At 40.1% G+C, this 24,078-nt stretch overlaps 1 protein-coding gene across 3 annotated transcripts in view; it reads left to right on the top strand.

The window, feature by feature from the left end:
* The window catches only part of EIF4ENIF1 (eukaryotic translation initiation factor 4E nuclear import factor 1), a 49,310-nt gene that overhangs the window by 3,234 nt on the left and 21,998 nt on the right, over positions 1-24,078 (top strand). For all 3 annotated transcript variants that reach the window (XM_038762666.1, XM_038762665.1, XM_038762664.1), the window contains exons 2-6: positions 7,076-7,205; positions 14,936-15,009; positions 19,308-19,435; positions 21,301-21,584; positions 21,859-22,060. In XM_038762666.1, coding sequence (XP_038618594.1) covers positions 7,101-7,205; positions 14,936-15,009; positions 19,308-19,435; positions 21,301-21,584; positions 21,859-22,060 — 793 coding nt within the window. In that variant the 5' untranslated portion in view covers positions 7,076-7,100. The remainder of the gene's footprint in view (positions 1-7,075; positions 7,206-14,935; positions 15,010-19,307; positions 19,436-21,300; positions 21,585-21,858; positions 22,061-24,078) is intronic.

The following is a 24,078-nucleotide window of genomic DNA, read 5'->3' as shown; positions in this document are numbered from 1 at the left end:
GTGCTCTGCACACAGTAAGCGCTCAATAAATACGATTGAATGAATGTATACCTGTATATATGTATATATGTTTGTACATATTTGTTACTCTATTTCACTTGTATATATCTATTCTATTTATTTTCTTTTGTTAGTATGTTTTGTTTTTGTTGTCTGCCTCCCCCTTCTAGACTGTGAGCCCGCTGTTGGGTAGGGACCGTCTCTCCATGTTGCCAACTTGGACTTCCCAAGCGTTTAGTCCAGTGCTCTGCACACAGTAATCGCTCAATAAATGCGATTGAATGATTATATACCTGTATATATGTTTGTACATATTACTCTATTTTACTTGTACATATATATTCTATTTACTTTATTTTGTTAATACGTTTTGGTTTGTCGTCTGTCTCCCCCTTTTAGACTGTAAGCCCGCTGTTGGGTAGGGACCGTCTCTAGATGTTGCCAACTTGGACTTCCCAAGCGCTTAGTCCAGTGCTCTGCACACAGTAAGCACTCAATAAAGACGATTGAATGAATTTATACCTGTATATATGTATATATGTTTGAACATATTTATTACTCTATTTTACTTGTACGTATCTATTCTATTTTATTTTGTTAGTATGTTTGGTTTTGTTCTCCGTCTCCCCCTTCTAGACTGCAAGCCCCCTGTTGGGTAGGGACTGTCTCTGTATGTTGCCAACTTGCACTTCCCAAGCGCTTAGTCCAGTGCTCTGCACACAGTAAGCGCTCAATCAGTACAATTGAATGAATATATACCTGTATATATGTTTGTACATATTTATTACTCTATTTTACTTGTACATATCTATTCTGTTTATTTTATTTTGTTAGTATGTTTGGTTTTGTTCTCTGTCTCCCCCTTCTAGACTGTAAGCCCACTGTTGGGTAGGGACTGTCTCTGTATGTTGCCAACTTGTCCTTCCCAAGCGCTTAGTCCAGTGCTCTGCACACAGTAAGCTCTCAATAAATACGATTAAATGAATATATACCTGTATATGTTTGTACATATTTATTACTCTATTTATTTATTTTACTTGTACATACCTATTCTGTTTATTTTATTTTGTTATTACGTTTGGTTTTGTTCTCTGTCTCCCCCTTCTAGACTGTGAGCCCACTGTTGGGCAGGGACCGTCTCTATAGGTTGCCAACTTGGACTTCCCAAGCGCTTGGTACAGTGCTCTGCACACAGTAAGCGCTCAATAAATACGATTGAATGATTATATACCTGTATATATGTTTGTACATATTTATTACTCTATTTTACTTGTACATATCTATTCTATTTATTTTATTTTGTTAGTATGTTTGGTTTTATTCTCCGTCTCCCCCTTCTAGTCTGTGAGCCCCCTGTTGGGTAGGGACCGTCTCTCTATGTTGCCAACTTGGACTTCCCAAGCGCTTAGTCCAGTGCTCTGCACACAGTAAGCGCTCAATAAATGCGATTGAATGAATATATACCTGTATATATGTTTGTATATATTTATTACTCTATTTATTTTACTTGTACATATCTATTCTATTTTATTTTGTTAGTATGTTTGGTTTTGTTCCCTGTCTCCCCCTTTTAGACTGTGAGCCCCCTGTTGGGTAGGAACCGTCTCTCTATGTTGCCAACTTGTCCTTCCCAAGTGCTTAGTCCAGTGCTCTGCACACAGTAAGCGCTCAATAAATACGATTGAATGAATATATACCTGTATATATGTATATATGTTTGTACAATTTCACTTGTATATATCTATTCTATTTATTTCATTTTGTTAGTATGTTTTGTTTTGCTGTCTGTCTCCCCCTTCTAGACTGTGAGCCCACTGTTGGGTAGGGACCGTCTCTAGATGTTGCCAACTTGGACTTCCCAAGCACTTAGTCCAGTGCTCTGCACACAGTAAGCGCTCAATAAATACGATTGAATGAATATATACCTGTATATATGTTTGTACATATTTATTACTCTATTTTACTTGTACATATCTATTCCATTTATTTTATTTTGTTAATACGCTTTGTTTTGTTCTCTGTCTCCCCCTTTTAGACTGTAAGCCCACTGCTGGGTAGGGACCATCTCTATATGTTGCCAACTTGTACTTCCCAAGCGCTTAGTCCAGTGCTCTGCACACAGTAAGCGCTCAATACAATTGAATGAATATATACCTGTATATATGTTTGTACATATGTATTACTCTATTTTACACGTACATATCCTATTTATTTTATTTTGTTAGTATGTTTGGCTTTGTTCTCTGTCTCCCCCTTTTAGACTGTGAGCCCGCTGTTGGGTAGGGACTGTCTCTATATGTTGCCAACTTGGACTTCCCAAGCGCTTGGTCCAGTGTTCTGCACACAGTAAGTGCTCAATAAATACAATTGATTGATTCCCAAGCGCTTAGCACAGTGCTCTGCACGCAGTCAGCGCTCAATAAGTACGATTGCGTGAATGACTGAGCCCACTGCTGGGTAGGGACTGTCTCTATATGTTACCAACTTGGACATCCCAAGCGCCTAGTACAGTGCTCTGCACACAGTAAGCGCTCAATAAATACGATTGATTGATTGAATGACTGTGTGCAGAGCACTGTACTGAGAGACGGTCCCTACCCAACAGCGGGCTCACAGTCTAGAAGGGGGAGGCAGGCAACAAAACATAGGAACAAAATAGAACCAGTGGGGACTGAGAGATTCCCCCTTTTCCTAGCTAGCTCTCTTCCTCCCTTCAAGGCCCTACTGAGAGCTCACCTCCTCCAGGAGGCCTTCCCACACTGAGCCCCCTCCTTCCTCTCCCCCTCGTCCCCCTCTCCATCTCTCCATCTTACCTCCTTCCCTTCCCCACAGCACCTGTATATATGTATATATGCTTGTACATATTTATTACTCTATTTTACTTGTATATATCTATTCTATTTATTTTATTTTGTTAGTATGTTTGGTTTTGTTCTCCGTCTCCCCCTTTTAGACTGTGAGCCCACTGTTGGGTAGGGACTGTCTCTTTGTGTTGCCAACTTGTACTTCCCAAGCGCTTAGTACAGTGCTCTGCACACAGTAAGCGCTCAATAAATACGATTGATTTTTCCTCTGCCCCTCCCCACACCACTTGTGTCTCTTTAATACTCTCTTGATTTTATCAGTGGTGTGTACGGGAGCAGTACTTGCGTCTCTTCAGTATTCTGTTCAGGTTGTGTATGGAGCTGTATTTACGTCTCGTAATAATAATAATGATAGTATTTGTTAAGCGCTTACTATGTGCAAAGCACTGTTCTAAGCACTGGGGAGGTTACAAGGTGATCAGGTTGTCCCACAGGGGGCTTACAGTTTTAATCCCCATTTTTCAGATGAGGTAACTGAGGCCCAAAGAAGTGAAGTGACTTGCCCAGAGTCACACAGCTGACAGTTAGTGGAGCTGGGATTTGAACCCATGACCCCTGACTCCAAAGCCCGGGCTCTTTCCACTGAGCGATGCTGCTTCTAGGGATGTGTATGGAGCTGTACATGTGTGTCTCTTTAGTACTCTATTAAGGATGGGTATGGAGCTGTACTTGTTTGTCTCTCTGTTAGGGTTGGGTATGGAGTTGTACTTGTTTATCTATTAGGGAGGATGATGATGATGGCATTTATTAAGTGCTTACTATGTCTAAAGCACTGTTCTAAGCGCTGGGGAGGTGACAAGGTGATCAGGTTGGCCCCCGGGGGGCTCACAGTTTTAATCCCCATTTTACAGATGAGGGAACTGAGGCACAGAGCAGTTAAGCGACTTGCCCAAAGTCACACAGCTGACAGTTGGCGGAGCCGGGATTTGAACCCATGACCTCTGACTCCAAAGCCCGGGCTCTTTCCACTGAGCCATGCTGCTTCTAGGGATGTGTATGGAGCTGTACATGAGTGTCTCTTTCGTACTCTATTTTATTAGTGATGTGTCTGTAGCTGGACTTGTGTCTCTAGTATTAAGGATGTGTATGGAGCTGTACTTGTGTGTCTCTTTAGTATTAAGGTTGTGTATGGAGCTGTACTTGTGTGTCCCTTTAGTATTCTATTAAGGATGTGTATGGAGCTGTACTTGTGTGTCCCTTTAGTATTCTGTTAAGGTTGTGTATGGAGCTGTGCTAGTGTGTCCCTTTAGTATTCTGTTAAGGATGTGTATGGAGCTGTGCTTGTGTGTCCCTTTAGTATTCTGTTAAGGATGTGTATGGAGCTGTACTTGTGTCTCTTTAGTACTTGATTAAGGATGTGTATGGAGCTGTACTTGTTTGCCCCTCTATTAGGGATGTATATGGAGCTAACTTGTGTGTCTCTTTAGTACTCTATTTTATTAGTGATGTGTCTGTAGCTGTACTTGCATCTCTTTAATACTCTAGTCTCTTTATTAGGGATGTGTATGGAGCTGTACTTGTGTGTCTCTTTAGTACTTTATTAAGGATGTGTATGGAGCTGTACTTGTTTGCCTCTCTATTAGGGATGTGTATGGAGCTATACTTGTGTGTCTCTTTAGTACTCTATTAGTGATGTGTCTGTAGCTGTACTTGCGTCTCTTTAATACTCTAGTCTCTCTATTAGGGACGTGTATGGAGCTGTACTTGTGTGTCTCTTTAGTACTCTATTAGTGATGTGTCTGTAGCTGGACTTGTGTCTCTTTAGTATTCTATTAAGGATGTGTATGGAGCTGTACTTGTGTGTCACTTTAGTACTCTATTAAGGATGTGTATGGAGCTGTACTTGTGTGTCTCTTTAGTACTCTATTTTATTAGTGATGTGTCTGTAGCTGGACTTGTGTCTCTTTAGTATTCTATTAAGGATGTGTATTGAGCTGGACTTGTGTGTCACTTTAGTACTCTATTAAGGATGTGTATGGAGCTGTACAGTACTCTATTAAGGATGTGTATGGAGCTGTACCTGTGTGTCTCTTGAGTACTCTATTAAGGTTGTGTATGGAGCTATACTTGTGTGTTTCTTGAGAACTCTATTAAGGATGTGTATGGAGCTGTACTTGTGTGTCTCTTGAGTACTCTATTAAGGATGTGTATGGAGCTGTACTTGTGTGTCTCTTGAGTACTCTATTAAGGATGTGTATGGAGCTGTACTTGTCTCTTGAGTACTCTATTAAGGATGTGTATGGAGTTGTACTTGTGTCTTTAGTACTCTATTAAGGATGTGTATGGAGCTGTACTGGTGCCTCTAGTACTCTATCTTATTAAGGAGGTGTATGTGTTTGTGTCCATTTAGTACTTTGTATTGACACCTGTTTACTTGTGTTGTTGGCTATTCCCCCACCCCCTCAGACTGAATGCATTGTTGGGTAGGGATTGTCTCTGTTGGCAATTTGTACTTCCCGAGCGCTTAGTCCAGTGCTTTGCACACAGTAAGTGCTCCCTAATTACGATTGAATGAATGAATTTGTATTTCCCAAACACTTAGTCTAGTGTTCTGCACCCAGTAAGCACTCACTAAATATGAACGAATGAATTTGTACTTCCCAAGCGCTTAGTTCAGTGCTCTTGACTCAGCGCTCAATAAATACAAATGAGTGAATGAATTTGTACTTCCCAAGCGCTTCGTCCAGTGCCCTGCACTCAGTAAGCATTCAGTAAATCCGATTGAGTGAATGAATGAATTTGTACTTCCCAAGCGCTTAGTCCAGTGCTCTGCACACAAGTAAGCGCTCACTAAATACGATTGAATGACTGAATTTGTACTTCCCTGCACTCAGTATGCATTCAGTAAATCCGATTGAGTGAATGAATGAATGAATTTGTACTTCCCAAGCGCGTAGTCCAGTGCTCTGCACACAAGTAAGCACTCACTAAATACAATTGAATGACTGAATTTGTAGTTCCCAAGTGCTTAGTCCAGTACTCTGCACTCAGTAAGTGCTCAGTAAATGCAATCGAATGAATGAGGGGCAGCTGGAGGGGGACAGGAGAAGTCCTGTCCAACGAGGGGCAGCTGGAGCCTTTAAAAAGTGACGTCTTTGTAAAAACCTGCCTTCCATTGAAAGTGGGTGCAAACCCCGGGGGCTGACTGGGTTTGGGGACTTCGTCGTTGACCCTTCAGCCTCACCCACTTCCCTGGAACTTCTCCACCGTCCCCCTAAATGATCCTCTTTTGGTGGCAGTGACTAATCTTGGTTTCTTGTTGTATTAAGCCCGTTGAAAAGGGCTTTACCCTAGTCTCCGGGTAGGACAGCTATTAGTTTGCTTTCCCTCCCCCCCACCACTTTTGTGTTTTATTATGACAAACAGCTGAGTGCTACTGGCATGCTCTGCGTGGCAGGCCCTGGCACAGACATGGTGGTGGGGGGGGGGGGGGGCTTAATGTTCAGTGTGGCTCAATAATAGTAATAATGGTATTTATTAAGTGCTTACTGTGTGCAAAGCACTGTTCTAAGCACTGGGGAGGTTACAAGGTGACAATGGAAAGAGCCCGGGCTTTGAAGTCAGAGGTCATGGGTTCAAATCCCAGCTCCGCCAATTGTCAGCTGTGTGACCTTGGGCAAGTCACTTAGCTTCTCTGGGCCTCAGTTACCTCATGAGAGCTCAATTCCTCCAGGAGGCCTTCCCAGACTGAGCCCCCTCCTTCCTCTCCCCCTCCCCATCCCCCCCGCCTTACCTCCTTCCCCTCCCCACAGCGCCTGTATATATGTATATATGTTTGTACGTATTTATTACTCTGTTTATTTTATTTGTACATGTTTATTCTATTTTATTTTTTAATTTGTTTTGTTCTCTGTCTCCCCCTTCTAGACTGTGAGTCCACTGTTGGGTAGGGACTGTCTTTATATGTTGCCAACTTGTACTTCCCAAGCGCTTAGTCCAGTGCTCTGCACACAGTAAGCGCTCAATCAATACGATTGAATGAATGAATAAGACTGTGAGCCCCACACGGGACAACCTGATCACCTTGTATGCTCCCCAGTGCTTTGCACATAGTAAGGGCTTAACAAATGCCATCATTATTATTATTATTATTAAAGGAAAAGAGAGTGCTTCTGAAACCTTTTAGTAGGGTCCTACTGAGAGAATAGGGCATAGCTTCTGAAACAGCTGTAGAACGCAGAAAGGTAAACTTGTACTGGCTTTTCTTCCAGGTGTGTAGTGTTAAAACTCCTGCAAATGGCCATGGATAGGAGAGGTGCTGGGGGAGAAGCAGAAAATGGTGATGCCTTCCTTGATCTGAAGAGGACTCCAGCATCAAAATCCCCCCATCGTTACACAAAGGTAGGTTTAATTCGCGACAAAATGGAGTTTATTTTGCGGGTTACTCGGGAATAAAACTGGGCAAGCTTTTTAATTGAGAAGACCATTTAACATGCTGCCTGTAGGTTGCTTCTGAGTAGTTTTGTAAGGTGCCCAGGCACTTTGGAATGATATTTAAAGGTGATGTGTGGTTTAGGATTGAGTAGTCAAAATTGTGGCTTAACAAAACCTTAAAAATAAAGCCACTAAAAGTCAACCGAAAGGGGCTTTTTAAATAACTCCTCTCCTGTGGTCTCAAAGTTTCACTTGAAGAACCTTCTTCCTCCCCACCCCTCCTCATTCCCACCCACACATAAGAATACTCAGAGTTGAGAAAACGGATTAGCAGCAAAACAGGTACGAAGAGAAACCCTTTCCTAGTGCTGTCAACCACCGTCTCTCCAGAGTTCATGCCAGTAATACCGCAAAGCTGCTTCTTGCTGGATTCCTAGCGGAGGGACTGCCTCTTCAGCTGCCTTGCCTTGCTTCTCGTTGGACTCCCTAGTCTGTGAAGGAGTCTGGTGATAAATTGCTCGGCCTTGGCAGAAACTGCCACCTCTAATGGCCAAAGTCCGTTGATACCTGTACTCTTGATTTAAAGTTTATTTAAAATCTAGCACATCCAGTTTCCTGGCGTGAAACCAAAAGAATGATGGAATGCCACTTTCCGCTTTGTCTTCTGTGATTTTTCCAAAGATGATTGGCTTTTGAGTAGGGCTGATTTCTATTTCTGGAATCTTCAAGGATTTTGAACTTGGGGTTTTTGATTTTTTCCATCAGGCTTACCAGAACTGCTTTGACCATCTTATATGAATGCATATTTTATTGACAGTGCTCTGTGAACTGTGGCCTCCATACCTTTAGAAAAAGTGTAGTTTTAAGGACACTAAAGAAGGAATGCTATTCCATATACTTAACCGGATTGACTAAGGGGTTTTTTTTCCACTTATTACAAGTCGTGAGGAACTGAAATATAGTGGTTGTGATTTCAGAATTAAGGCACATGATGGGCTCAGCTACTGAATCCTTTTCCTCAAGAAAGAAGAAATTCCCTTTTTCTTTCAAGAATGTTATCCTGCAGCATTCTTTTGTTGTAATTGCTAGTTGTATCGATTGTGCTTAATTCAGTTTTTTTACTAGGCCGATGATTCATTTCGGGGCCCAGGTATTTCTCATTTGGTTCTCCTGACTTTAAAGGCACAGTTAATCAATTAACATCAAACAGAAAGCTGCATAAAGTTGGTGTAACACCAGCCAAAGGTGTTACACCAAAGTAAATTATGGAAGACAGGCTTCATTTTTATCTGGATTAATAAGTGTTGGTATAGTCAGAGGACTCGAATATATTTCCTTGTTCCATGTAATGAACATACAATACAATAAAAAGTTCTGAATTTCTACTCACGTGGGAAAAGAGCAGGCTTAGTCTTGAGGCTGTATACTGAAACTCTGTGTCTCTGTGACCTTGCTCTACCAAACCCATTCATTTCCCTTTGATTTTATTGTTCATTTTAGACTCTTCAACACCATTTGTTTTTGCTTTAGGATGCAGACTTCTAATTTCCACAATCCTTTTTAACAGTTATTCTTCGTCAAAACTACTAAAGACCTCACTAGTTGTTTGGGATGACAGATTTTTATTTCCAAGTGATTTTTGGACATGGCTTAAGCTTTGCCACCTAGAATTAGGAATCACAGCTATATGTAACAAGAGTTAAGCATTGTTCAGTGCTTTAAATCTCAAATTATTTTTATACCAAAAAGCAACATCCTACAGAAATTAAGGTTTTTAAAATTATGGAGAAACATTCAAAATTCTGATAGCTGCCCTAATCATGAACAGACTTAAATCTAGGAAGAAAAGTAGTTCATTTTAAATCATATTTTTCTTGAACATGGCTCTTGTGTGATCTGAGGGATATACAGTGTATGAATTTCTTAGCCTTTTATTTTTTGGTCCCTTTGAAGATTTAATAATAATAATAATAATGATAGCATTTATTAAGCGCTTACTATGTGCAAAGCACTGTTCTAAGCGCTGGGGAGGTTACAAGATGATCAGGTTGTCCCATGGGGGGCTCACAGTCTTAATCCCCATTTTACAGATGAGGGAACTGAGGCACAGAGAAGTTAAGTGACTTGCCCAAAGTCACACAGCTGACAAGTGGCGGAGCTGGGATTTGAACCCCTAACCTCTGACTCCAAAGCCCGGGCTCTTTCCACTGAGCCACATTGCTTCTCTGCTATGTGTAAAAAAACATTTCCTTCTGAAAGCAAAATCATCCCAGAAATGCCTTACTCTCTGAGCCCAGTGGATGGTTGCTTTAAGAAACATGAAATCGAAATCCAGTTTGTTAAATCTACTTAAATCAGATCTCTCACTAAATCCTTGCAAAATGTGACAATTTCAAGTACAAGGAGCGCAACACTTATATTAGTGACCTTTTTCTGACCATATTTTAGGTGATGTGTCTGGCCCCTCTTGTTGAGTTTTCTTGATTTCCCCTAGATGCATTTTTAAAAATCTTTGTGTATCCCATTATTGAGCATATATTTTATCCAAAAACTACATAAGCAAGCTATGCCTACTTTATAACCAAACAATGCATTTTTTTAAAAAAAATACACTTTGCTTTGGCGTTCTGCTGACTTCAGAGACCATTTTGCTCTAAAACCTCATTAGAATAAAGTCTAAATTTTAAAGTAGTTCTGACAGACAGATGATACTGGGGGGAGGGGGGAAATCCAGTTTTGATCTCTGACAACTAGCTCAGGGAATGGGGGTTCTTTATTACGCTGTTCCAAGTTGAGTTTGGAGTGCAGAACGGGGCAGGGAAGCTATTGCGTTCAAAAATTAGCCAGGCCCAAAAGATGTAGGTTTGAATAAGAAATTGAACCTTAAATAGTATTTAATTCAATAGTATTTGACTTAATTTTCTGTTGACGTACCATGATTTGATTTTTGGGTTGTTACTGAGAACTTGTTCGAGAGTGTAATTGATGCGACACAGACCACTGTCACTCATCAGTTCCTCACGTAGGTTCTTGGTCCTAAAGCCTCATCCGTCGTTTCCAACAGGAGATTACTGAAAACAGTGACTTGTTTTCAAAATTTTCAGAATTTTAGCAATAGGTGTAGAATCTGACAGTGGCCAGTAACAATTCTTTGAAGGGCAGTATACTAACAGTACTCAGTAATGGATCATTGGGTACAAAAATCTGGGGGATTTATATCTGTGTCGAACTTTCTGTTAGGAAAAGCGAAGAGCAGATTTTGCAAAGCAAGCTTCAGCGTCATCCAGCATTAAGTATTCCTCAGATCTTCCTATCAAAATTGAGATAGTACCACTGGTCAGTGTGGTCTCAGATCAGCCAGCTTGATATTAAGTTTTTCCATTGTCTCAACAATTAATCATAGCTACTGAGTTGCTTTCAAGGCCTTAGAGGTAGAGTTCCATTAAAATGACTTTAGTCTTCGGAAGATATTCTAGAGGATTAGCTGCACTTCAGTTGCTTGGTTTTGGTCCTCCTAAGTGGTTTATGGCCTGTTTTTGCCTATACCCTTCTATCCAGTTCGTGTATGAAAATATTGAAAAATCAAATAGTGCGTTTGAGGACCTAGTGATGGGCATTATTGTTCTTCTCTGTTCTCTGCTGTCAAAATGAGTGCCTCAAAGGGGGATTTATAGCTGAAAAGAAACTGGTTTAATGACCAGCTAAAACAGAAAAGGGTGATACTGAGAGTTCTCAACGTAATTACTTCCTCATTTCAGATCTTGAAGTTCCTTCAGATTCTCTTGGTCTAGTCTTTAATCTTTGAAACACATTACTGTAGCTAGAACTTGCTATGCATTTTAGATGTTTTCCCTTTGCCGCTGCTTCAGTACCTTGATTTTGAGGTTGTCAGGGTAAACAAAAGATAATAATCCCACCTGAAAATTAACAGGTCTTAATGGTGAGGCTGAAACAATGGGCCCTACAAATTCTTGGGATTTCAGGTTTTTTTATGCTCATATGGTTCCTCTACCTTAGATCAAGAGTTTAATATAATTGAAATAGATCAGGCCTATGTAAAGGATATAGTAAATATACACTTGCAAATTCCAGTTTGATGCTGGATTTGACTGCACTTCATTTGGCCAGAATCTTTTCTCTTAATGGAAATTTCCATGCCAACTTCCCCTTTCCACAAAAATCAACCTTTTTGTAATAGTGTATAGAAGTTTTTTGTGTTTTTTTTTTTATTTTTTTAAATGCCCTCATGCTAGCTTTTAACTGATAAAGTATTCTCAAAAAAGCCTGGCAGGAGGACTTGTCTTGCTTTATTTTTTTGGTAATGACAGATCACTAAGAAAATAAGTGCTGTTGCTAGTCACAGATTTGACTTGCACCTGATAAATGGGCCTAATAATGCTGGGATTCAGAGAACCTGGCTTCTAATCTCAGGTCCATCACTTGTTTGCAGGGTGATCTTGGGCAAGTCATTTAGCTTCACTCAGTCGTATTTGAGTGCTTACTGTTTGCAGAAAACTGTACTAAGCACTTTGGAGAGTATGATATATTGAGGCACAGAAGTTAATTACTTCATCTGTAAAATGGGGATTACACTTCCTCCCTTAAATTTAGAACCCCATGTGGGATCGGAACTGTGCCCAGCCTTAGTTATATCTACCCCAGCACTTAGCACAATGCCTGGCGCGTAGTGTTTCACACATACCATAAAAACAAGCAAATCCTATATTGGGACTTATAATGTATCATAGTTCAAATTTGGTCATTTCTGCTGAATATGCTTCCTTTGGTTTCATAGTCTGTCAGATTTGGCCCGGCAAAAGCCCCCAAATATTTAGGAGCAGATTCTGGGCATAAATATAGATGTATTACTATTGTTATTTTTAAAGTTAAACTGATAAATATCAGCCTTGGTACTAGTGTAATTTTGGAGATATTTAAAAACAAGGGTCAGTAGCCCATCTAAAACAGTTTTTTTTTCTGTGAAGAGTGTAGTTTAACTGTTAATCATTGAATTTAGCAGTTACTCCATTCTTTCAGGTTGAGTGTGAACTACTATTCCTAGGAGAATTTAGTCATTTCAATTTAGAGCTATAATAGCTTGGCACTGTGCTAAGGAATATTGATGTCTACAAAGTGGTAAAGCGTCTTTGGAATTCTCCCAAGCATGTTTCTCTTCAGGAATACTTAGATTGACACAGATTTTTTAAAGAGATATTCTTGTTATACTTGTGAGTTTCGAGAGTACTGTATTTCAGGGAAGTCTTCTGATTAGTATCAGGTTATATATAGGTGTACAGGCATTGAGAGAGCCCCTCCAAAATGAGTTAATTTAATCCTGCATTTTTTGCTTGGTGTCCTGCCCGGGCCCCCCCACCAAGTATGTTTGGTAGGTTCATCACTTTATAAACTGGATAGCCTTTTCTCTTCCTGTAGTTTGCTAAATCCTCTTCTGCTCATTTAAAGATGAATTTTAATTCCATCACATTTTAATCACTAGGACATATTGAATGCCTACTGTATGCAGAGACCTGTATTATGCTTGTTGATTGGGAACGTTGCATTGTACCTTCTCGAGCGCTTACTACAGTACCTTTTCAAAATTGATTTAGGGCTGCTACACATAGAATTTTAATTGCGTTTTGCATCTAACTTGGAGATGTAAATACAATTTGTAAACCCCTAAAAAGGACATTTAAAGAGCTGAATAATTTACAACGAAAGCAACTCTCTCCAGTCTAAATCACCTTCATTTTAGTAGAACTGCAAAAAGCAATGCAACTTAAGTAATGATGGCATTTAAAGTGTAGAACCTAAGTTGCTTTCAGGTGGTCAAGTGTAAAGAAGTGGAAGATATCAGAGGCTGGGCTAATCACTGTTTCTCAGTCGAACAGTGGATTTATTAAGCACTCACTCTGTGCAGAGCACTGTACTGACTGAGTGCTTGGACAAGTAAAACACGAGTTGGTAGGCACCATCCCTGCCCTCAAGGAAGTTACAGTTTAGGATTCTTTCTTAAATCAATGTTTTATTTCACTTGTTGGTAGGCATTGCCAATTACAAGCTGCCAAACATCCATGTTAGAGAAAACATACTGCAATATGGTATACCCAGTTCTCCCATAATGTAGAGGTTGCTTTCATATAAAGCCCCATTTCATTCAGGAAAGTAGCGTAGTCTAGTGGATAGAGCACAGGCCTGAGAAGAACCTGGGTTCTAAACCTGGTTCTGCCATTTATCTGCTGTCTGACCTTGGGCAAGTCACTTCACTTATCTGTGCCTGTTACCTTGTCTGTAAAATGGGGATTAACAACATGTAACCTATGTCGGACAGGGACCTTGTCCAACCCCAGCGATTAGAACAGGGCTGGGCACGTAGTAAGCGTTGAACAAATACCACAGTCATCATCATCATCATCATCACCAAAACCCCACTGAGGAAAACTCACAGCACTGACTGTCTGATGCCATGCAAATGTACACTCATGCATATATATCATTTCTTTTGTCACCCCATTCATTCATTCAGTCGTATTTATTGAGCGCTTACTGTGTGCCGAGCACTGTACTAAGCGCTTGGGAAGTACAAGTCGGCAACATAGAGAGACGGTCCCTACCCAACAGTGGGCTCACAGTCTAGACGGGGGAGACAGAGAACAAAACCAAACATACTAACAAAATAAAATAAATAGAATAGATATGTACAAGTAAAATAAATGGAGCAATAAATATGTACAAACATATATACAGGTATATATTCAACAGGTTATAAATGTGTGGTTCAATTTCTAAGTTGCTTATTATAACAATTAAAGTTGCCTATTAGAATTTTTTAAAACAATATGCTACTGACTTTGGCTTGAGTTCTACAGTATATGTCAACAGAAGAAGTGGTAACTCCCATTTCAGTAGACTTATTTTTCCATGCAATTTTTGTGGATTTTTGGAGGGGGGTGTGATAAAGGAAATTTAACACAGTTGTTTTTATCCTCTTTTCCAGATGTTCACCTTCAAATATCCCAGACTCAGGCCAAATCTCTTTCCTTAACTCTCCCCTGTAAGTGGTAGAGTGAGGGGATTTTAGTGGACCTGAGAAGTCCAGCAGCCTAGGGAATCTAGTAGTAGTAGTAGTAGTAGGGAAGTACTCCAGGATACTGGCCACTGACCCGTTTTAAGAAAAATAATAATAAAACACCCCAAGACAGTCATGGTAGAATGATTTTAAATTGTATGCCCATTTAGAATCATGAAAGACAGTGGTCCTCTGTCCATAGAATCTTGGGTGATGCCAATAATTCATTTAGGTTTTTATTTTAAAAAAAACATGTTTGCGTTGAGATGTCCACATTGGTTTCTAGATGCTTAACTGCAGTAATTTTCTTAAGTTGGAAGAGTTCAAATCATTAACTTGAAATTCAGCATTTAAATTATGTATTAAAAGCAACCTCATTAAACTTTAAATGGGGTCACTTTTAAAGGACCGTTATGAAATTGGAAGCTTCCTATAGCCTCCTTGCTGTTAGTAGCTTCCATTCAAATAAAGGAGCAGTGAATCTTTTAGCCAAAAATGAGTCATTTTTAATATTGCTGTTATATCCTTCAACTTTGTACATAAATTACAGTAGTAAGACAAACTAGAATACATTCTTTTAGAATGTTTTATGAATCTGAAATAAGACACTGAACTGTTTGTTTTCTAGGAAGAGCTCTTGGATATTAAAGAACGCCCCCACTCTAAACAGAGACCTTCATGTCTTTCTGAAAAATATGACAGGTATGTGCGCATGTCATTAGACTTCTCAACATTTTTCATCTCATTATAGACATTGCAGTAACTTCAAAAAGTCCCTTCAAGGCCCTGCTGAGAACTCACCTCCTCCAGGAGGCCTTCCCAGACTGAGCTCCCTCCTTCCTCTCCCCCTCCACCCCTTCTCCATCCCCCCCACCTTACCTCCTTCCCTTCCCCACAGCACCTGTATATATGTATATATGTTTGCATGTATTTTTTACTCTATTTTACTTGTACATATTTATTCGATTTATTTTATTCTGTTAATATGTTTTGTTTTGTTCTCTGTCTCCCCGTTCTAGACTGTGAGCCCACTGTTGGGTAGGGACCGTCTCTATATGTTGCCAAATTTTACTTCCCAAGCGCTTAGTACAGTGCTCTGCACACAGTAAGCGCTCAATAAATGCGATTGAATGAGTGAATGAAAAAGGAGGGAGAAGAGAGAATTTATATATGTAAATCTCCACTGTTAACGCAGTATATTTTTGCAGGGTAATGGAACTTTTTTAGATTTTTCTTGGAATAAGTGCTGAGTGACTGGAGTTCTAATACCTAACTTTTCATGGTTTGATTAGTTTATCCTTATATTCTCTTTTCACTAGTTCTGCCAAAATTTAGGAGTAAAGAGATGATTTATCCTAAAAACTAAGTACTCAGCACAATGTCAGTAATTGGCACTCGGTCATATAGCCTTGCCATGAATTTCTTGTCGATTGCTATTTCAGCACAGGGTTCTCTTAAACATTGCTTGCATTAGAGAAGCAGTATGCCTAGTGGGAAGAGCACAGGCTTAGGAGTCAGAGGACCTGGATTCTAATCCTGGCTACTCCACTTAACTGCCGTGTGAACTTGGGCAAGGCACTCAAGTTCCCTGTGCCTCAGTTTCCTCACCTGTAAAATGGAGATTCAATACCTGCTCTCCCTCCTTCTTAGACTGTGGACCCCAGGAGAGCAGGGACTGTCTGACCTATCTTGTATTTCCTCTAGCATTTTTATATATTGCTTGGCACGTTATACCTAAAATGTTAATTTTGTTATTGCTTAAATTGTATAATTCTGAAGTGATGCATGATACCCCTTGGCTAACCATTTTTATTTTAGTCCTTGTAAAAATTCTTCCTTTGTGTGGTGACTTTTGGTAGTTGAAAGTTATTTGAAAACTTTAGTTTGAAAGGAAACATTAGAAGTATCAATCAATATTTGAGTGCTTACTGGGTGACAAGCACTGTTATTAAGCACCTAGTAGTTCGGAGACATTTTCCCTCCCCACAAGATGCTTACAGTCTAACAAGGGAGGCAGACACACAGCAATTCACAGGATGAAGTGCTGAAATAGTGTAAATTGACATATGTACAGAAGTACATTAGGAGATTGTGAGTGCAGAAGCTCTAGGATGATAGCTTGGGATTGTATAACTTGGGGAGAAAACAAACTAATGCTCCCTCTGCCCTATCCCTCCTCCCAGCACTTGTGTATATTTGTACATATTTATTACTCTATTTATTTTTATTAATGATGTGTGTATAGCTATAATTCTGTTTATTCTGATGGTATTGACACCTGCTTACTTGTTTTGTTTCGTTGTCTGTCTCCCCCTTCTAGACAGTGAGCCTGTTGTTGGGTAGGGACTGTCTCTATATGTTGCTTACTTGTACTTCCCAAGCGCTTAGTACAGTGCTCTGCACACAGTAAGAGCTCAATAAATACGATTGAATGAATGATACTACTGCCCAAAGTTTGTAGTCATTAATATTGATCTAAATAAACCTATTTTGTGCAGTTGCAGGGTGAATAATTTATTCCGTTTAGGAAAGACCACTTTATTTTTCTCTTAAACCTGCCTTCCCTCCCTTCGGGGAGGGCAGGAGTAAGGAAAAAAGGGTTTGTGGGCCAATAAATTTTTGTTGTAGTAAAGCATTGGCATTCAAAATGAACCCAAATAATAGTGTGGCTCAGAGGAAAGAGCACGGGCTTGAGTCGGAGGTTGTGGGTTCTAATCCCAGCTCTGCCACTTGTCTGCTGTGTGACTTCGGGCAAGTCACCAAGCTTCTCTGTGCCTGTTACCGCATCTGTAAAATAGGGATTGACTGAGCCCCGTCTGGGACAACCCAGTGCTTGGCACAGTGGTTGGCAACATAGTAAGCGCGTAACAAATGTTATTATTATTATTATTATCATCATTATTTATTATTATTATCATTACTTGTTAAATACTGTAAACCAGGCATTGGGGTGAGTACAGGATACCCAGATTGCCTAAGGTCCCACAGCAGGCAAATGGTGGAGCCAGAATTAGAACCTGGGTCTCCCAACTTTCCACATGGAATACATGTGAAAATGTTCTGGCTTTTTTTTTCTCCCTATGCCAGATTTTTTTTTGTTTTGTTTTATTTTGTTTTAATAGTAGCATCTGGAGGCCAGCCCTGCCATCCTGCTTCCTTGGGATGAAATCAGGCACAGTGGGGAGGCCAGGAATTGTTCTCATTCTCACCAGGAGTAGATGCCAGTATAGTTATCACCTTTTCCCTCACTTCTACGTAGGGTGGTGGTCATTCATTTAATCATATTTATTGAGCGTTTACTGCATGCAAAGCGTGGTACTGAGCGCTTGGGAAAGTACAGTGCAACAAGAGACACATTCCCTGCCCACGACGAGCTCACAGTCTAGATTGGGAAGACAGACATGTACTATAAATTACGGCTATATACATATGTGCTGTGGGGATGGGAGGGAGGATGAATGGAGAGGGCAAGTCAGTGTGACGTAAAAGGGAGTGGGAGAAGAGAGGAGGGCTTAGTCAGGGAAGGCTTTTTGGTGTTGCTTCCAACAGGTTGGGGGAGAGGCGCGGTGAATCACTAATGAGGGATCAGCACAGACTCCACTATTCAGCTGCAACTAAGGGGACCGTTTTACTCATCCACTGTACCCACTTCTTGTCCCTTCCTGGGACAATAACCCTATCAAGCCAGAAGTTGCTATTCTATTAAAATTTACCAGTTCTTCCTTCATGATATCCCTAGATCCATTACTTCCTCTCCATTCTTGTCCAAGCTCTGATTCTATCCTAGTCTACTACTGCATCAGCCTCCTTGCTAGTGTTCCTGCCTCACCCCAATTAAGTCCATTACTCCATGCTCTTGCAGTTTTGCTCAGCATACGTCTCTCTGCTCCTTAAAAACCTAAAATGGTTACTTTTCTTCCTCCACATCAAGCAGAGACTCCTTAGTTTTTTGGCTGTCTTCATCACACTCTCATCAGCTGTCTTCACCTGCTACTCCTTAGCTCACATCCGTTACTCCTAATCTTACTCTTAACTGCATCTTTGTTTCATTTCACCCGCCTCCAACCCCTTGCTCAAATTAGCACCCCCACAAATTAGCAAACCACAGTTCCACACATCTTTAAAACTCTCTTGAAATTCTACCTCCTCCAGGAAACCTTCCCCTCTAAATTCACACCTCAGTTGCTTCAGCCCAACACCCGCTCTTAGCACTTGCATACTTTATTCTTGTTCCTCAGCACCAGTGTATATATGTACATCTCTGTTCGTATGTTCAGTTCATCTGCTTTGTCCTGATGTTTCTATACTGCTACTTTAATAATTGTTCCTTCTGCTTTCACTCTTTGTAAATAATTTTCACTTTTACCCCAGTTAAAATGTAACATCCTTGAGGGCAGGGGATGCATGTCTCGTTATTGTTGCACCCTCCCACATAGCTAGCTCTCTAGATCCTCAAATACCATTGAATAAATTTATCCTCACTCATTTAGACCGGTGAGAATGCTGGACATGTGACTGTTTTCAACCGCTGCTCTCAGTTGACTCAGAACATTGATATCTTGTTAACTGTAAATTGTACATGCAGGATTTAAGTTGTCTAAGAATATTATTGACTTATTCAATCATAATTACCTCATCTCCATATGAGGATTGGTTTTGGATGTCAATCTTTGCAAAGTTGGAATGGACCTTTGAATTTTGCTGCAAGTTTTGTGCTTTGATCTAACAATTTAAAAAACTTAAATATAGAGAACATGATTGCATGCAAAAAAGTAATTAGAATTTAAGCCCACTCCCATTTTGCTAGAGTTCACTCTAACTGGTTACCAACTTGGGAAACAATCTTTTGACAAGCAATTGAAATTTAATAAATAAAGGTTATAACTAACCAAGATCAATTTTCCCAAAAGCTTTCTATTCAGAGAGGTTTAAAAGTTGATTAGAACTTAAATAAACTAATGTAACTTTCTTTTTCTCCTTTTTTTACTTCCTTTTCTTAGTGATGGTGTCTGGGACCCTGAGAAATGGCATGCCTCTCTTTACCCAAGTTCAGGGCGCAGTTCTCCAGTGGAAATCTTCAAAAAAGATTTGGATTCAGACCGGACTCCCCTTATGCGTCGCCTCGTGGGTGAGAACATTATTGTTAATTTATCATATCAGTGAGGTATAAAGGTAAGATAAGGGCTGCACCTACTCAGGTCAAGTGAGTATTCGATGAAATGGTTTTATTTTTGTTTTGTTTTTGCTTGGAAAATTTGGTTTTGACCCTCTAGACTGTGAGCTCACTGTGGGCAGGAAATGTCTGTTGTTATATTGTCCTGTCCCAAGTGCTAAGTATGGTGCTTTGCACACAGTAAGTGCTCAAATACAGTGATTGAATGAATGACCCAAAGTTGTGTAGTACAAACCTGAAGAACAAATGAGTGTTTGGGATTATGCCGTAGGTAAGGCAGATAAATTTGGAATTAGTACCACTAAGTCATGCTTTTGAATCTCTGGGAAACCTCATTCGACAAGATCAATGCGGGGCTAATGTTTTTGAAGAGTCCTACTTTTAGAAAGCCTTGAGTTTTAAAACGTATACCTAGACTACATTTGTCATTGATTTCTTCCACTGTTGCATTTCTATCTAAACTGTGGCACTTCAGAAGAATGTTCCCTAATTCCCCTACGACACTCTCTATTCAAAACACATGTTGTAGGACACTGTCTTACATTTTGGCCTTCTCTGTCCCGTATATTTTTTTTAACCAACTGCTGCACTTCAGATCTGCCAGAATTCTCAAGCTGTAGTTGCTAATGAGTACATTTATTAGATGAATCAAGAAGTATATTTGTGGATGTAACAACTACAAATTTTCTGCCTGAGCCAACGCTTCCTAAAACTTGTTTGCTCGTATCAGTGTTCTTTAAAAACTTTAGTATATATTAATGTTAGCTGGCCACCAAATCAGTTGTAATTAGTGTTTTAAGGTTCAGTTTTTAAACTGCCGTTGGTTGTACTGTATTCCTTTCAACCAATTCCTATTGGTTTTCATTTGAGATGAAATAAGCTTATTTACAAACATTGAGTTTTCAATTACTTAAACGTTCTCTAAAAGACGTGTAATAAAGCAAACTCCTCATCCCAGTGTTTTGTTGTACTTGGTATATTGAAAAGCATTTGTCACTGGTCAATTTTTTTTTATTTAAGTGGGTCGGGGGGTGGGCAATTGGGGAAGAACACTGCCACTTATGTGTAACAATTTTAAATTGAAGTATATTAGCCTGACTATATAGAGACTAGTCCTGAGAATTGGTAATTCTTATAGCACTTGTAAGGGGAAAAAAAGTAACATTTCAGTTATTTGAAATCACCAAGTTGAATTTAGTAATCACATTCTTTAGTTCCTATATCTACAGGCCCTTCTGTGTATGCCAGATACGTTGTAGTGGAAAAACATTATGGTGTCTATAAGTAATGTTTCCTCTCTGGAGAATCAGTATGGCCTAATGGAAGCAATCATAGGCCTGGGACATGAGTTCTAACTCTGGCTCTGTGGCTTGCCTGCTGTATGACCCTGGACAAGTCATTTAACTTCACTGTGCTTCATTTCCCTCATCTGCAAAACTGCGAATTCAATAACTGTTCTTTTGCCTGCGTAGACTGAGTCCCATGTGGGACCTGATTATCTTTTAGCTACCACAGCACTTAGTACAGTGGTTGGCATTAGGTAAGCGTTTAACGTACCCCAATTATTATTACCACCTGAGTTCTAATCCTGGCTTTGCCACTTGCCTGCTGTGACCTTGGGCAATTCACTTGACTTCTCTCTGCCTCAGTTTTTTTATCTGTAAAATTGGAATTAACTGTTCTCCCTACCCTCTTAGGCTGTTGTCCCTAAGCAGGACACGTATAGTGTCTGATCTGATTATAGTGTATCCATTCTAGCATTTAGCACAGTGGTTGGCACAGAGTAAACATGTAACAAATCCCTCCTTCTTCCTCTGCAGATCCCAGAGAGCGAGTAAAAGAAGATGATTTGGATGTAGTCTTAAGCCCTCAGAGGCGCAGTTTTGGGGGAGGTTGTCATGTAACAGCAGCCGTTAGCTCACGACGATCAGGGAGTCCTTTGGAAAAAGAAAATGATGGTGTGCGAATTATTGGAGGGCGTAGAATTGGCAGCGGAAGAATAATATCTGCCCGTAATTTTGATAAAGATCACCGTGGTGAAAAGGACTTGAGAGATTCCAGAGACAGAGATCGCGAGAGGGACTACAAGGACAAACGTTTTAGGGTGAGTTCTGGGTGGTTTTTGTTGTTTGCTTTTTGTTTGTTTGTTTTAAATTCTCTTCAATATCAAACATACTTAGAACACTTAATTCCCAATCAGCTCTGGCCTGCTCCTGGTCAGAGATCTCGGCTAAAGGGTCTTGGAGATCTAGACAGGGCTCGTGCCAGGTGCATTCATTTACATATTTTTTTAAGGCTAGACATTTGACATTTTTACTCCTGAAAATTTTCCTTTCTAAACTGAACTTTGTTCCTGCTCTTTCTTTTTTCTTTTCCAGAGAGAGTTTGGGGAAAGTAAGCGTGTCTTTGGAGAACGTAGAAGAAATGATTCCTATACTGAAGAGGAGCCCGAATGGTTCTCTGCTGGGCCGACAAGTCAGTCTGAAACTATTGAGCTTACAGGATTTGATGATAAAATACTAGAAGAAGATCATAAAGGACGAAAACGAACAAGACGGCGCACAGCATCCGTGAAGGAAGGTTAGTGTGTGCCATTACAAGGGAAACATTCAACTTCAGAATTGTAAAGTGGGAGGCCAATTCAGTGGCTTATTGGTTATGCAAGTGGGGCATAAAAGAGTGGAAATTTTGAGAAACTAAATATCATTAAGCGTGATTCAAGACTTAGTTCTCCAAATCTCTGTAGAGACTATAAGTTTTGTTTTTAATTTTTTCCGAAACCACTTCTGTGTTGGCCTTAATTTGCTGATAACTGTAAAAGTTAAGACTGTCTTTGGCCAGCTTGTTGCAGCCACAGTGTGGCGAATTAGGTCAAGTACCATCTTGGGTTTCCTGGAGAGATTAACCTGATGGTGATTAGCCTCTGAAAATGTAAAGCTGTGAAGAGCCATCAATTAACTCTAGCTTCCTGAACCTTGAAGAAGGCCACAGGGCCAGTCATATCCTTCTTTCCTACCATAAGAGAAGTCATTTTTACATTCAGAATGCTTTTCAGGAAAGCAGCATGGCCTAGTGGATAGAGCACGGGCCTGGAAGTTAGAAGGACCTGGATTCTAATCCTGCCTCTGCCACTTGTCGGCTACGTTACCTTAGGCAAGTCACTTCACTTCTCTGGGCCTGTTACCTCATCTGTAAAATGAGGATTAAGATTGACCCCCATGTGGGACAGGGGCTGTTTTCAGCCTAATATACCTGAGCCCACTATTGGGTAGGGAGTGTCTCTATATGTCGCCAATTTGTACTTCCCAAGCACTTAGTACAGTGCTCTGCACACAGTAAGCTCTCAATAAATACGACTGATGATAATATACCTTGTATCTGCCCCAATTTTATTATTTTGTCTTTGTTTTATCAAATCTCTCTTGCCCAAGTCACCAGTTGGGATGAGGAGCATGCCTAGAATCCCCAAAGTTTTCTTGAACTTCTAGCCTCTAAAAGCACTACCTCAAACTCTGAGCATCAGATAATGCTGAGAGTTAGCAATATGATAGGATGTTAAGTCTGGGACACTTTGAGGGAGCTAAAGGATGACATCTCTAGTGCCTCTTACCTGTGGGCTTGCACCACAAGGCTCCAAGGGTAGAGACCTATCCCAGCTGGATTCAAGCTAGATTTGTTTAGCCAGCATCTTCAAGTGAGTTTCAAGTTACTTTCAGTTTAACGATGCCCCTGACTCAGCTTAATGACTGCTGCTGGATTTTCACCCTTAAAACTAGAGGTGGAAGAAAGGGAACTTCTAGTGAAGCAACTGATCAACCACAAGTAAAATATATATATATATGACAGACATATACATAATTCCTACATAAAAGCTGCCACACAAATTTTAAGGCTTCTTTGCCAATGTTTAATATGCCATTCTAGAAGTGTGTATATACATACAATATATATAGTATATACGTTCATATATATGTGTGTATGCACACATATGCACACACTTCTAGAATGGCATATAAATATTGGCAAAGGAGCCTTAAAATTTGTGTGGCAGTTTTTATGTAGAAGTTATGGGCAGAAGGCATGGCAAAACATGTTTAATAGTTTATCACAAGGGAATTTATTTGACAAGCTTCTAATCTTGTTAAGCGATTTGTTTCCCAAGCCTTTAATAATGTGTTCAATAGTTATCATTAATAGTGATGACTGTGAAGTACTTACTATATGCCAGGCACTAGAGTTGATGCAAAATAATCAGATTGAACTCTGTCCTTGTCCCACATGGTGCTCACAGTCTCAAAGGGAGGGAATACCAATATATTTATGCCCATTTTACAGGAAAGGAAACCAAGGCGTAGAAAGGTTGTGACTTAGTCTGAGGTCATACCGTAAAAGTGATGAATCAGAACTAGAACCCACGTCTCCTGAATCCCAGGTCTTTGCTTTTTCTATTAGGCCTGGCTGCCTCCCTGAGCATTACAAGTATACAGTATGGAGAAATATTTTACGATTTCCCTAAACCTGTAGGAATCCTTAATGAAATGGGATAACTCAACCAATATTTTCCAGTAGCTTTCTTTGCGAGTGGAATGTAATTGAAT

Source organism: Tachyglossus aculeatus, chromosome 21 (genome assembly GCF_015852505.1).
Source record: "Tachyglossus aculeatus isolate mTacAcu1 chromosome 21, mTacAcu1.pri, whole genome shotgun sequence".
NCBI classification, from domain to species: Eukaryota; Metazoa; Chordata; class Mammalia; order Monotremata; family Tachyglossidae; genus Tachyglossus; species Tachyglossus aculeatus.
This window is presented reverse-complemented; position numbering and strand designations above follow the sequence as displayed.